At 43.4% G+C, this 15158-nt stretch overlaps 1 protein-coding gene and 1 long non-coding RNA gene across 4 annotated transcripts in view; one reads left to right on the forward strand and one right to left on the reverse strand.

Moving 5' to 3' along the window:
* LOC125013272 overlaps positions 1-15158 on the forward strand; it is a 33955-nt gene that overhangs the window by 13530 nt on the left and 5267 nt on the right. The window contains exon 2 of the long non-coding RNA XR_007113376.1: positions 265-373. This is a non-coding gene — a long non-coding RNA (uncharacterized LOC125013272). The remainder of the gene's footprint in view (positions 1-264; positions 374-15158) is intronic.
* The window catches only part of LOC125013269 (neprilysin-like), a 30458-nt gene continuing 17711 nt past the window's right edge, over positions 2412-15158 (reverse strand). For 2 of the 3 annotated variants that reach the window (XM_047593768.1, XM_047593769.1), the window contains exons 5-23: positions 13179-13259; positions 12644-12739; positions 12432-12550; positions 12259-12327; positions 11545-11679; positions 10881-10982; positions 10648-10784; positions 10430-10523; positions 9739-9867; positions 6722-6820; positions 6548-6625; positions 6221-6324; positions 5844-5902; positions 5618-5737; positions 5154-5287; positions 4627-4692; positions 3923-4018; positions 3761-3837; positions 2412-3580 (exon numbers count right to left, since the gene is read on the reverse strand). In XM_047593768.1, the coding sequence (XP_047449724.1) occupies positions 3481-3580; positions 3761-3837; positions 3923-4018; positions 4627-4692; positions 5154-5287; positions 5618-5737; positions 5844-5902; positions 6221-6324; positions 6548-6625; positions 6722-6820; positions 9739-9867; positions 10430-10523; positions 10648-10784; positions 10881-10982; positions 11545-11679; positions 12259-12327; positions 12432-12550; positions 12644-12739; positions 13179-13259 (1895 nt within the window). In that variant the 3' untranslated portion in view covers positions 2412-3480. Of the gene's footprint in view, positions 3581-3760; positions 3838-3922; positions 4019-4626; positions 4842-5153; positions 5288-5617; positions 5738-5843; positions 5903-6220; positions 6325-6547; positions 6626-6721; positions 6821-9738; positions 9868-10429; positions 10524-10647; positions 10785-10880; positions 10983-11544; positions 11680-12258; positions 12328-12431; positions 12551-12643; positions 12740-13178; positions 13260-15158 lie in introns of those variants that run through there. The other variant, XR_007113374.1, reaches the window with a different exon arrangement.

Raw genomic sequence — 15158 nt, forward strand, 5'->3', positions numbered from 1 at the left:
GAAGAAATAAACAAAATAAAGGTCAAGAAAGTCTCAGCTTTACTTCTGTATATTTGCACAAGTGTGTGTTGGCCCTTGCCCCCTGCTGCACGCCCCCATCCCTCACGATATTTTTTGACACTTGGCTTCAAAGCGTGCACATATTTATCGTGCTTCTCCTTGGCATCCCTGTCCTATACATCCTGCGCATTATAATTAATTCTCTTTGGCTCTGTCTGTTTTCCTGCTTTCCCTGCACATCCCTGACTGTTCCATCTTCTCCAGTTTCAGCCAGGGTACGAGCCATCCCCGCGCCAGGAAATGTGCTTGCGTGGTTCATTGCAGGACGGTGTATATTTACCAGTAGGCCAGTAGCTTGGGAGCGGCCATAAAGGTACTGCACGAACATTCGTCTGCATTGTGTCTAACTTGCCCCGATGCTTATAGGTCTAATTAGTGGAGAAAACTTTGAGCGCCTGCAAACTTCGTCCCCTCTCTGTGGAAATTTCAAAATTAAATTATGAACCCTTATGGCTAATATTCTCCTGAAGAGGAAAATAGTGTATGGATGGGCCATGAGTGAGGCAATACCTGCCTGAATACATCTATAGGTTTACATTCTGGTAGAGCATTATATACTAAGGGGTAAGAGGACATTTTTATGAGATATTTAAATCATTTTTACATCTTAATTCATTCTCTCCTATGTGGCTAAGAACAACATCAAGATACCATGCATAATCATTACAATGCTCAGTTTAAACCCCAACTGACATTCTTATTTCTCATATTTTTGGGCTTTCCGCCGGCAACACGTTAACTCTTTGTATCTATATATTGAGGCCTGATCCCAAAACAACGCATACACACCCAAATTCAAGAGTCACTTACAGATTATTATTTAAAGGTTTATTTTGAAAGAAAAGAAAAGAAAAAGCTCCTCAAGATCGTAATCGGTCATTATTATAAAGTATCTAATTACAGGCAACTGAGGTATATTTGTCTTTCTACAAGTCGAGTCAAAGTAAAGAAAGAAAGAAAGAAAGAAAGAAGTGGGAACAAGTATAAAGACTGTACTGGCGGGTTTAGTTTTTTATGTATTCAGTCTGTGGTCTTAAAGTAATGGTGCATCACTCGCTGCACTAACTTCTACATAAAAGGCAAAGGCTGAAAAAAAAAAGAATCCACAATTAACAACCTTGAGCCACAGTCTAACAGTTACATATTGACATAAAATAAAAAGAGCCATACAAAACGGTGACTTGTGATCCAATGACTTTATACAATCACCTGCATTCAGAAAAATACATGCGATTATGAACTATTATAAATATATAACTATAACTATGAATTATTAACAGTTTGCTTTGTTTGTAAAGAATGAAAAATCATAAGATCAAATCAAGACCAAACTGAGAAATTGACGTTCTTTTATTAAACGTACAGTTCAGCATTTTCATGTACTAAACGTGTTCGGTGAGAAGATCGATGCCACTCTCATGTCATTTTAATGTTCCACTGAGGATCATGGTCGGTTAAACTCAGATAAAAGTTCACTGATTACTAATAAAATTTAATGGATTTTGTGAAGAGGCCTTAAACATCTCTATATTGAAATAATGCCATAAAACGTCTTAGAAAGTTGGTTAAAAATGTTGGTGCACAACTTGACGAATTGTTGCCACCACATATGCCGAAACCTGGCAGATGTGAGACTCTAACTTAAACTGTTACTTGCATAATTGTAGAAACTAACACTAATCATTCATTGGATCTATTTGTGTTCATGAGTAAATGAATAAGTATGTGAATACATTAAGACAAAAAAAAGTGAATTGTCTTGTCTTTGTTACCAGGTAGGTAACCAGGTAATTAGCATATGTTCACTGCTGCCTTCAAATAAAGTTTGTTTTATCGTGTTCAAGAGAAAAGTTGATAGGCCTTTTATTTTCAGCGTTCTCATAATAGCTACTTCACGAGTTGTAACGTGTTTGCTGACATTTCCAGAAATTAAGTGGGCGACAAGTAAATATAATATGCAATTAAGCCATTTAGTCATAGCCTTACATACTTTTCTGTATAATTTTCTCATATGTCTGAGAAAAATATGAATATATTCTACTTCCTCGTGCTTTTATTTTGTTTCTGCACCTGGCTTGCTAGCTTGCTAAAGTATTAGCCTCAGTGGCTTTTAGATGCTAGCATTCACCTAGTAGCAGCAGTGTTCTCGCAACATAAGCAAGCAGCTCGTGTTAACCTGTCTCAGTGTGTTCGGCATCATTTCTTACACTTTGTAATTTATATCAATTTAATATAAGAGCTGTAAAGTGGCAGTTTCAATCTTTTTTGCTAAGCTTATTGGCAGCAGGCTAGCATACATGGGAGTGACAACGATTTTCTCATCTGATTCTGAAAAATAAAGCAACCAAGCGTGTGGAAAAAGTCAAACTACTTCTTTAATGAAACATTTTCTTAAATCTTTGTTCTCCCGTGAAGACACATACACACTCACACGTGACGACACGACTGTAAGGCATACCAGTTTGCTTGACAAAACAGCAGGCAGTGATACAAAATGACTTACAAAGAATTGGAAAAGACACGTAGACATACATCCACACCGAAACACACGGGAGGCTCAGAGAACACAAGAGAAGGGTCTGGTGTCTGTCGATTGTCATCTCAGTGATTCGTGATCAGCTGTCATCTTAAAGGCAAAAACTTCATTTTGGTTTATTATCTTCATTCTGCTAACGAACAGCAGCCAGCTGTCAACTGCAGCAAGATCATCAACATTAAATATAGAACTGTACTGCGTAATATGCGATCACGGTTAAATACTTAACTGGTCTATTCAACAAAATAGGTTCAGATTTTCTGTGATAATTTATCTAATCTAGTTTTATGTAATAAACAAAGAGTACATTTCGAGTACATTGTAGAGTGCGTCAGCATGTAGATGAAGGCTGAAACCACCTGAGGTTTCATGAGAGCCATACAGCTCAGTCCCACATACAGTACAGTGGTACAGCCCTGTTACATGTATACCAGTGTGAGTGGGTGTGTGGTGTATTCGTACACCAGTGGGTTGAGCACATTTGCCTGCTTGCCCCCTCTCTCGCCAACTGCTTCCACAGTATTTTGACCGAAAGACACTCACATACGCACTCACAAATACACATTGGCAGACTCATAAATGATAAGTAAAACACGATGAGAGGAAATAAAAACTGATTGAATCCAGTGAGCAGGAGAGTAATCAGGCTGATTGAATGAACTACAGTAACAGAGTCTAAGGGACAGTGGTCCGTCTGCCTGTGGAGGCACAGTCTGCGGCTGTCCTCGGATGAAGTGCATACTGCAGTGTCAGTCCACCAGCCATGGTCCATCCAGTAAAAGAGGACGAGGGAAGCTTCTATTTCCCCGTAGCCCCCGCTCCAACAGTCAGAGGGGAGAGGTACTTTAGGGAGACGGGGACGACGCATCCCAGGGATCCGTGGATCACCAAACGCGGCAGACGTTGTCGGGGACCATGTAGCTGCTTTTGTTGCAGTTGAACGCTTTGGCAAATTCTGGGAAATTCTGAAGGGAGCCCAGCACCCTGTGAAACGCAGAGGAGAAGGAGATTGATGGCTGGCAGCTGAAGGTGCTGTATTGTGGATTGAAATCATTTTGTCGAGGCTTGAAGAAGTTAGCTGCCACTTTAATGTGTTTTCTGCCCTTTGCCCCCCCCCCCCTCTCCGTAGTGCATGTGAAGAAAACACTGTTGGTTTCACGTTACCTGAATTTCCCCGGACTGTGAACATCCACTTTAATGGAATTAACAGCTTGCTCCGGTCGGTGCGTTCCACACCACACCTATAAAAATACAAGGACATACCGCATTAGACCATAAATATTGACCCCAGTTTGTTAAACTTCCATCAACCAAGAAATCGGTTACCTGAGCAAAGTTAAGGAAGAAGAGTTGATCGTGGGAAAGGTTGATGCCAGGCAGTGGCGCCTCCTCTCCGTGCTCCTTCACATAGTCCCTGTACGCCTAAAGGAATGGCACAATCTTATCTCGCAGTCTCAGAGAGCATTAAAAAAAAACGATCATAAAGACAACCAATAAGCTAATGACTGAATGAACGAGCTACTAGTGCCACAAAATATAGCAATAAACCGAGGAGGTTATATTTTCTGAGAATACTGCCTGCAAGCTGTTTTCAAAAAGCACAATTCCCTTAATGTTCCTGGACGGAAAAAACGTTCAAATAATTAATTTGAACGTTTGATTTCTAGGTTGAAAACTCCCCTTAAAAGTACGTTGCGCGTCTGCGCGAGATCTTGTTAATTATTTAATAAACCCAGTCTGCGCTTGATCCCGAAAGAGAAAACGAGACTGACGACGTAAACGCACTTCAAAAAGATTGGGCCACCTGAAAAAAACGCCCTCTCTCTGTCTACCCCCAGTCAACGCTGGCAGCATCGGTGTCCTTTATTGCTGTGTTTACAGCAGCTAATGAGACAGTCAGTGACCTGGCAAAACGACTTGTCTCTTAATGTTAGCAAGCAGATGACAGTAACTACAGATTGAATCCCCTTCTGCCTCATCTGTAAACCCCCATAAACAGACTCCCCTCCTTTGTTTTAGGGGCTCATTACCTGATACGCCTGTCGAATCCCTCCGTTGTCAGCAATGTTCTCCCCGAGGGTGTTGTTGCCGTTTAACTAGAAGGGGGATAAAAGGACATAGAACACAAAGACTGGCAGGGAAAAAAGGACAAGGGAAACAAATATCGTTTTTTTTTTTCTTTTTTCTTTCCTGTATTTCGGCAAAACGCGGATATCACTCTTTGGGATAGAAGAAATCATTTCCCCTGGGGATAAAAGAAGCATTGAACAAAAGGGATAGGACAGCGGAGGAGAGACAAAGAGAGGGAGAGGGATAGATATGTCAACACAAAATGTTAAGGACACCTGAAGCAGAGAGAATATGCAGAAATAGAGGGAGGGGGGTGGGGGTGAGGGGGGTAGAAATGTGGCAGACAGATAAGCTGGCACAACTAACAAGAAAGCAAATAAATTAGATAAAGCAAGGCGTGTGATAGTATAGATAAAAAAAAAAAAAAAAACACTGCGGGGAATCCGATCAAATCTTTATAAAATGAGAAAACAAAGAGGGAACTTACGTGCAGTCCATTGGCCAGGTCCCAGGAGAAGTTGCCGTACTGATCGACGATGCACTTTGACAGCTCCAGGAACCGGTGAGTTGAGTCCGGGGTCCACCAGTCCTTCAGGTCACCATCCTTATCATAGTTACGGCCTAGAAAAAAAAAAAAAAAAAAAAAAAAGAAGTCAGATTTGAGTTGGGAGTTGAGTCTTGTTAAACACTGCACTAAAAATGATGCTGTTACATATCCCTGTTTCATTTGTCTTTACGAGTGGATATCATTGCAAAAGAGCACTGGGATTTTTAAAGCAGAAACATAATAACCCGGTGAAAATGTCTGTGAACATTTGAGCATCTTTTTTTTTTTTTTTTTCTGCCTGAAGTGGTACCAGGTACAAGGGAAACATTTCTATTCGAATACCAGTGCAATCTGCCAAAATTGCACCCGGGAGAAACAGAGAGCAGCGGCGCGGAAAGTCATACCGTTGTCATCAAAGCCGTGCGTGATCTCGTGACCGATTACCATGCCGATGCCGCCGTAGTTGAGAGACTTGGGTTGGCCTTTGCTGAAGAAAGGGGGCTGAAGGATGCCGGCTGGGAACACTGGGCAAAAAAAAAAAGAGAGAAAAACAAAGCAATGTAAATCTTTTTTTTTTTCTTTCTTTCCTTTTATTACTCGGTGCGCCTGCCAGCCTCACATATGAAATACCTATTTGGTTTTTGCTGGATGAGTAGAAGGCGTTGACAACAGCGGCCCCGGTCACCCACCTGGAGAAAGACGAGGAGAGTGGAATGAACTGGCGGTACCGCGAATTCATATTTGCTGAACTGTATAAAAATTAACCTGCAGTTATTAATAAGCGGGATAATGTTAGCATCCCTGCTGTGGGAGGCTGAACTCTATATGTGAGTAGGAGTTTGTGTGGGAGAAGGTGAATGCATCGTGCTCGGTATGAGACAAATAACAGGTCACACCAACGATAAATGGAAAAAAAAACAACAAAACTTATTGTTGCTGATGTAGCATTGCGGCTTTAAATTTACTACACATAAGCTGGTTAATTCTCCCCTCGCGGGAAATCTTACTCCTCTTTGTTGACTTTGACTCGGAGTTTCCGCAGGCGTTTCTTCTGCACATACTCCAGGTTCTGTAGGATGTTTTCAAAGTACTCCTCTGCACTGTAGCTCAGCTAACACCAACACACAGCCAGAGAAACGGGAGGATTAGACGCGATGAGAGCTATCAACACTCGGTCATATATTCCCCCGGCGAAACTCATAAAGGCCAAGAATTTCGGTGAGATGTTTTCGCAGAACTGATGTGTGGCCGCGGTGAACCCACGCCGTGTTCTGTTCCATTAATCCGAGCGAAAGAAGGAAAGCATGCATAACCGGCTCTTTAATGAAACTCACGTCTTTGTACTCATTGTTAAGGTATTTGTCATCCATGATGTTGTCGGAATAGCCGATCCGCTCCCGAATAGCCCGGGCCTGCACAAAAGCAGATAAAAATTAGTCAGACATCCCCGAAGAACGAAAGACAATATATAGAACACATTATAATAATTCTAATTTCACATGCATTACCTTCTCCTCGGCTGCTTTCTTGGTCTCTGCATCCATCCAGGTCAGGTCATCGAGGTTGCTAATGAACACTTCCCGAATGTCTTTAATCATCTCCTCCATCTAAACCCCCCCCAGACACACGCACACACATACACTTTGAAGGCACAAAGCGACAACAGTGTGGGTTTTTCTTCCAACGTCTGCAGACAATGAAGCGCACAAAACAATATTGCAACATAGTGTGCAAGGAAGCCATAAAAAAACAATTCCCTGAATTAGGCCTCATCATTACATAGTCACATATCAACGCCGAACCGCTTAGGGTGACACGCTCTCTGCGTAGGAGAAAGAAGAACGTCGGGTAATAATATCGGCGTGATTATCATGACATGAGGTATTTCTGTGTTTTAATAAAAAATCGGGTGAGGTAATGGCGAGCAAAAAAAAAAAAAAAAGGAGTCATCTTAAGAGTCTCCTCCCGTTGTGTTAAACACCTCCGCTGTAAATATCTGCTGCTCCGGCTGCAAGTGCACAAATGCATTATTAATAACCGTACTGATTTACATATTTTAAAAATGTACATTCGCTTATGAATGCATTCAGAAGTTTGGGGGTTGGATTTTCAGGAAACTAAAATAACCCTGAGCCTTTTAAATTGAAATTAAAGAGGAGGTTCTGGGGGATGTAACTGCACATTACAGTAAAATAACTCGCGTTGCTTCTTAAAGTGAGAAATACTTCCAGCCGAACAAGTATTTTCCACTGGAGCATACGTGTCTTCATATTGATCATTTAGAGAGGTGTGGTGCTTTCAAGGTAATAAATTGTTATGTTTTTATATGCAAATTCCCACGGCGAGGTGCTCCAAAGTCCACATTTAAGTCGAAATTTTGAGTGGGAACTCCCGGTGTAAGTTCAAGAACTCGATCATCTTGAGTTACAGTATTTACAAGAGTGTTGCTGCATGCACATAGACAGACTGACTGACGCCTCCGTGATGGGGCAATGTTGTGCAAGCCGCTCTCTGTGCCACGGTCATCACACATAAAAATGCCATTTTTGTGTGCACAAACAAAGCAACAATAGAGTCGGAATAATTCACAAAAGGCTGAACCGTGAAAGCAAAATAGAAAGGAGAAAAGCTGACAATCGCAATGGCGGCAAAGGTCGCCTTTTCAGATGCCTCTGACCGCAGTTGTGCTCTGAGACCACAGTAGGCGGACAAAGGCATCCCAGTGTGTCATCACATCAGCAGACCCATCACTGGGGCACTGCGTGGCCACTTGGACGACACACTGGGGTTCACGGCAAACCCACAGCGAGGAAGCTTTTTTTTTTAAAGCCCTTTTATCGTGTGTGAGACTGTGTAGTGCACAGGCATTCACTACATTCTGATCTGAATGCATTTTTTTTTATTATTTTTTCCAGTGGACTTTTTCTTGATTGTTTTTTTTTTTTTTTGGTTGCATTTACCTGGGATAAAATGAATCATTCGCCAGTGAATTCAAAGCAACACTGGATGGATTGAGGCCTGGGTTGGTGATTGGTTGGTGATTGGACACTTAGCTGAAACATGGCTCGGCAACTTCAGTTTTCTGGGTTGAAATATTATAAGGAGTGAGATGTCAGGTGAATTTAGGGTCTCCGAGGACCTTTGCGAGCTGTGTGTGTTCCCATCAGCAGACCCCACGTTAGCACACTGCATGGCCACTCGGACGACACACTCTGTTGCGCCTCTAACCTGGGAGTTTTTGATTTATTTTCAGCATTATTAATCAGCAGATTTTTTCTTTTTTTTTTTTTTTGCCACCCATAATTGCAACTCACAAAAATACTTTTATTGTTTGCCAGTTAATGCTGTATTATACTAGGTGTTTCATATGCATGGAGCCCTAGATGACTGATAGCCAGTAATCCACTGCTTTAAAGGTTTATTTCATCTACTCAACCATCAAGTTTCAGTTTCTGCAAAATAAAGCATTTGAAAATGAAGGAAGATTTACTTAAGTACAGGACTTCTGCTAATGCATTAAGTTACGTTCCACATATCTGAAACATATCTCCGTGGCTTAAAGCAGATTGGTATGTGAAGAGCGAAGCATGTGTGCCAGCTGCAGGCGCACCGCCGCGCACGCATGAGTGCGGCCATGCATTTGAGGACACGGGTGGTGATGTGTACTTGGATGCCGTGTCGTTTCTCGCAAACACAGGGCTTGATGTGGGACAAGCACGCCGGAGTGCTGGCCCGGGGCCAGAAGGTGACAGAGATTTACGGTGTTTCAGAACCCCAGAATTACGACAGACGTACGCAGCCACGCGCGCACGATCTGACTTGCGCGCAGTCACGTGCCTAGAGCCAGCACACACACACACACACACACACACACGCACGCACGCAGTTACAAAGTTGAGATTTACAGTGTGGGTGGTGTGATCATGATAACAAGGACACCTTGTTCAGCTGCTTTCCGCGGACGTAGGCAAAAAATACAATATGGTGGTGGAGGCACGAGACGGCAGACACACAAATAGGTCGGTGATGAAAACGCTGTTCTGCGCTGCTTGGCTTCGGCGTTTTTTGCTCCAGCTCCAGTAATTGATTGACAAGCATCTATGCCGTTGACTTACAGGCTCAGGCTACAACAGTATATATAGGTTTTTCGTTTTGCTCCAGTGTTTCTCCCTCACCACCCTGCAGCAGCACCATTGGAGGCGCTTGCTATATATTTCCTCATTCATTTATTCATCCAATTCGATAACTATTTATGCAAAAATTCTCTGTTGTTGTGTCCGTTATTATGCTCCCATTTGAGCCAGTTGTAACAAACACAGCCCGATGAGCCCAAAACACATGCTTCCGTAGCGTATGTATGAATAACTGAATACATAAACACCCACACTGCCTTTTGAGATGCCTCGCAGATGATTTTTCCTGTGTTATCACTTTCAAACGCCAATAGTCGAGCATTAAAATGTGTCCAGCGGAGGGCATCTGTTATAGCTGTTTACACTTCCTTAAACGTCTGCCATGCACTGACCAGTTCTTTGCTCTTTTCGGAGAAGGCCTCCTGCACGTAGAGCCGGCCCACAGCGTTGTCCATGTTGTTGTTGACATAAAGCGCGCACTGTCGCCACACGGCCGCCTCTGACGTTGTGCCAGACAGAGCCTGCGGGGGGAAATAACGAGGCACAGATCAATTAGAGATGCGAGATAATGCAGTCAGCATATTGGTTAAGGAGGCTCGTGGCGATTCTTTATTTGCGCCGCGCTTATACGCTGCAATTACATTTAGGACGATAAGAAGGGCAGAGGGGAAACGATTAGATTAAGAAGACGATTTCATTTATAACCAGGAGGAAGGATATGATCAGAGCCGTGTGTGGACTCCTAATGATGATTAGAGTGTTTGTACTGGTCAATACTAAATGAATTGCAATATAGAATGTTTAACCATGTTTGCTTTAAAAATAACTTCGCTCCGAAAACCTGCTGTCATTCTTCTTCGTATATAGCCCTCATCTACTTAGCAGATGTTAACGTGGTGCCACGTTAATGTAATGTATCAGTACGTGCTCCCATTCCAAGTTGCAATGGGAGCTGGTGATGTGAAGCTGCAGCGGGCGCTTGAGCAACTTTTCCAGGTCAACTCGCAGCAGCAGTGTAGAAGGCCGCTCTCGGTTATGCCTCTAAAAACTACCGCAATCGCTGTCAGGATCCCGTCTGCGTACCTTGCGGAAAGCTTTCCTGGTGTCCCTGTAGGATCTGCTCAGGCCCACCACCATGTTCATGGCAAAGCGCCACACCATGTAGTTCTGCAGATCCCTGATAGGACAGAAAAAAAGAAAGTTTTTTTTTTTTTTTTCACTTTCACAAAAGCCACTGTGCGTCAACAGCAGTAGCAATGGCTGACCAGGTGCTTTCATTACACGCTCGCGTGCACACGCACCTCTTGGTGTATTTGGCCAACACAAGGTTGAGTCTTCTGTAATAGTTGGGGGAGTAGTTTATGATCTTCTCTGTATTGGGAACGCTGATGTTGACTGTGTCCATTATCTTAGCTGTGAAGTAACTCCAGTCAAATACCTTTAGTGAAGGAAAGATACCAAGGAGAAAATGAGAAAACGAGGCAAAACAATACAAACTGAAAATATATTATAATATATTAGATTTTATATTTACCTGTGATTCGACCTCAAGGGTGAAGTTGGCGTTCAGGTCCCCCAGCTCCATCTTGTTATAAAGCAACACTGGGTTGTTACGGTCCTCTGGTGTATCAGTGGCCTTGGATAGAGCGGGACACAGAAGTTGAGTATCAAGACTGCCTACCTTTTTCCTGACAAGTGAGTACAATTACAGTGCAGGTCCAGAAGCATCAAGCATCTCCGGCCTCCCAGGAGGCTTTTGGGTCTGTGAATGTCAGAGCTCGAGCGGCGTGGCTTCCTCGTAAAAGCTAGCAGCCCGAGTGGAGGGGAAGTGAAGCATGGTGGTAAGCAGAGCGGAGCAGGATGACAAAGGTGGAGTGGGAACCTGCTTGATGCCTGAGAAGTGGTTGGGTTGGGAGCAGACTGGTTAACAGCTTGTTTTAGACAGCAGCTGCTCCAGACCGGAGCCACAGACGCACAGAGAGAAAGGGGGTTTGGCGCAAACGGGTGGATGACAAGAAGGTTTTCCTGCTTAAAAAAATCCTTGTGATGTGTGGAGCAAAAACGACAGAAGCAAGAAGATAAATGCTGCAGTGTGATTCCGCGCTACAGTGTCTTCAAAGAGATAAGGGGACGTTTTGAGATATGGAAAACCATTCAGGCTTCTCCTGCAAGAGCAAAAAAAAGGCACCAATACTTACGTTGGCGATGTCCCTCTCCAAGTCCATAACTCGTGTCACCTCCTCCTTAATGCGCGTCTCGTTGATGTCCAGTTTCCGGTCAGTGCGGATCAGCTTAGCGAGGTCAATCATGAACTGCTCGTAGGCCCGACATGCCTGTCAAACACACACACACACACGCACACACGCTCGTTCTTGATATATGTCTCTCGTCGGTTTGAATTTAGTCGATGACTGAAACCGGAGGTGACAGCGTGCACTCGCGCACAGATTGGCCCGTCTAGAGCTGAGTGAAGTCGAGTGCCGCTTTCTGCATATCAATCAACAGCTGATGGCGAACTGTAAAGTAAAACCAGAGCGGACCATGTGTGCTGCAGCCACCCACATCTGGTCCGGGTAGATACATCTAATTTATCTGTTTTGCCCTCTTTGATTTTAATTACTGTTTGCTTGCATCAAAGCGGGTCTTTATACGTCACACGCACGCAGGACCATGTTAGTGTACAAAAAAAAATTTAAAAAATAACATTGCATTGACGTTTCACTTGTTGCCCTTGTCATTAGTTGAGCACCATGTTTCCTGGAACCACAAACTCCAGGGGACATGGATCCCAGACTCAGTGGCACTGATTCAAATGAACAGATGTTTGCATTGTGCATAATCACAGAACTTGTGTGTGTTTGTGTGTGTGTGTATGTGTGTATGCGTGCATGTGAAGTTAAGTTCAAGCTCACCTCTGCGTAGGGGCCAGTGCAGGTGTAATAATCTCTGGACAAGAGGCCCAGGCTCGTCTGCTGGTCGAACTGGCAAAGAGAAGCAGATAATAAAGTTTCTGCATTCATCTGCGTAAGCCAACAAAATGATTTATAAAGGGGTCAGGGCCTTTAAGCTGCAGGCGCACGCCTACATGAATTATATGCGAGTTGGAGTCTCTGTCGTCCGTGCCGACGAAAAAGTTGACCAAGAGCTGAGTTCCGTATTTCTCGTTCAGCCTGGCGATGACATCCTCCAACCTCCATCTTCCCCCTGAGGAGAGAGCGAAACAGAACACGAAATGTCACGCGGTAAATGATATCGCGCCGCGTGGACAGGCAGCGGACGAAACAATGCGGTCTCTACCATATGCGGTCTCCCAGTTGTCCACGGCTATGGGCCACTCGAACACGTCAGGCAGCATTTCGAGCAGAGGAGCCCCCCCTCTGAGCTCAATCAAACCTTAAAGCGTGGCAGTAAACAAACAGCAGTGAGTTTGTGGCGGCGTTTCTTTTATGTCAGTCAGCATTCAGGAAAGTAATTAAGAAAAGAGAAAATAAACCTTGCCATTAGTCATATAATGTTATTTTTAACAAAGCATAATTAATCCCTGCGAGTGTGGGAACATTTGACGAGTTTATTGATGCGACTTCTGAGCCGAAAAAGCCTTTGACACGGGCATTTATTTGTGATGCCGTGAAGAAGGGAGACAGTAATTCTTGCATAAGCTAATGAGCCACACAAATTGCTATGACAGTTTTAACGAGACTTTGATGGCACGATAAACTGAATGAGAGACAACCTTACATAACAGATAATAAAAATGACACTTTGCACTTTAGGGCATTAGACGATCCGAACAGGAATGAGCTGTGTTAGCGTCTCCTGCCTGCTGACTCACTCTCATTGGTGCAGGACTTGTAAAGGGTCTTAGCCTTGGTGAGAGCGGCAGCCTCCCCCTCCACAGTTTTTTCAAGGACACCTACAAATAGAGCAGAGAAACAAGCGTGAAGGAAAGAAACACTGGCAAAGATAAAAGAGGAATTGAGTTGTACCTGTGGCAATGTAGACTGAGAGAAAGGGGGGAAGAAAGAGCAGTGTGTATAACCTCAACCTACAACACAGAGGTTTTTATATATATTTATTTTTTTCTTCTTCTTCGCGGAGGAGAGAATAGACTCCAGCTGCCATCCAGATGCATTTAATCATTTTAAAGTGAGGCATGTTCTCGGTCCACCGTGACAGAAAGTGGCAGCGGACATGAAATGATGGCTTCAGAGCCTGGTAATGGCTGGAAACCAGTGGCAAAACAAAAAAAAAGAGAAAAAAAGAAAAAGAAAATATGCCATGAATTCACTCGAAGCAGAAAACGTCTACTTCAAAGCTGTCCTTCTCAGAATTAATCGCAACCTTACCTGCAAAATCCATAAATGATTTTCAGGCATCATATGTTTTGAGGTCGGCGCTTAATGACAAAACTGAATGTCCTTACGAGGATACATTAAAAGTTTTGGTTTGAACAAACCTGCCTTTAATGTTGATTTCCCCTTTCATGAAAAGACTTCATTCAGTTTTCATTATTCTGGCATTTATGCAGCATTATTTCACTTGCTTTAGGAAAAACCCGTGCACGCTAACACAATGTCAGAAGGTTCCCCCTGCACCGTGCATGACCAGTCTTTTACTTTGAGTGATTGGATAAATATTTAAACACTAATTTATTTACGAGCTGCACTGCAATTAATCTTTCTGTTTGGATGACGGAGATTGTTTGGATCATTTGCTGCAGAGGTCAGCGCTGTCATGTAAACCACAAATTAGAATGCCACTATGGAATGGCCTTTTTTTTCTTTTTTTTGCAGCCTCTATAAATTGGCTTCTCGGCACGCCCGCGGCAATCACGGTGACGCTCGCAAGCCCGGTGCGTGTCAGTCATGGCAAAGGAGGCGGAAAGAAATCGAGCGGCGATGAAGCAGAAGGCGTGGCGGTGAAGGGCCATTTGAAAAGCAGAACGACGCGCTCGTTTCACAAGCCCGCGTTCATTGCCTTTTCAACACCTGTTGTGCACACATGGACGCCAGTTAGCTCGGCCTGGGGCTCCGCTTTGCAGCTAATCAAAATGAGTGATAAATGGTGGGCGAGGCAAGCGCAACGGGGCCCACACTCTTTTCTTGCGCTGCCTCGGGCCACCGAGGTGCACATCGTGGCTTTAAAGTGTAACCATCCATCCAGGAACTGCTGTCACCTTTCAGCGCCATCAAAGGCGAGGATGTGCTTAAACAAATTTTAACACTGTCAGCGTTTAATCGAAAACCCACGCAGTGGTTTTTAATGTTAGCGGAAAAAAACCTTCGCGACTCAACCGCTCAACAGGCGTCTCGAACCTCGGTTCACTTCAGGTGAGGCTTTTTCTTTCAGCACCAAAGCCTTTCTGTCTTGACACATCGGTGCAGTCCAGCTGGGTCGTTTTAAGACTCTGTGCAGTGGGATTTCATTTCAAGAAATGGCTTCTCCTGTCAGATATTTGGAGCTCAAATCCTGACTAAGTTAGTCCAGCCACGTCGGCTCCACACAGCACACAGTTTATAACAAACAGCTATCTAATCGAGTGCCTTGAAAAATAAATCACCGTGTGCAGCAAATGTCTCATAAAAAAAAACAAACAAAAAAAAATACACATTATCTCCTGGTACTTCATTCTCTGTGTGGTGTCTCTGTTTGTTTTTTTAAAAACACGTATTTTTTTTAAGTTAATCTTTTTTTTTTGCTCCATTTCCCCAAAAAAATCCAAAAAATAAAATACAGATCGTTACCTTTTCTAGGCTGTGGGCTTTTATCCATTAACTGTGTTGCTGATTTTTTTTTTTTTTTTTTTTTTTTT

Source organism: Mugil cephalus, chromosome 9 (assembly GCF_022458985.1).
Source record: "Mugil cephalus isolate CIBA_MC_2020 chromosome 9, CIBA_Mcephalus_1.1, whole genome shotgun sequence".
Classification (NCBI taxonomy): Eukaryota; Metazoa; Chordata; class Actinopteri; order Mugiliformes; family Mugilidae; genus Mugil; species Mugil cephalus.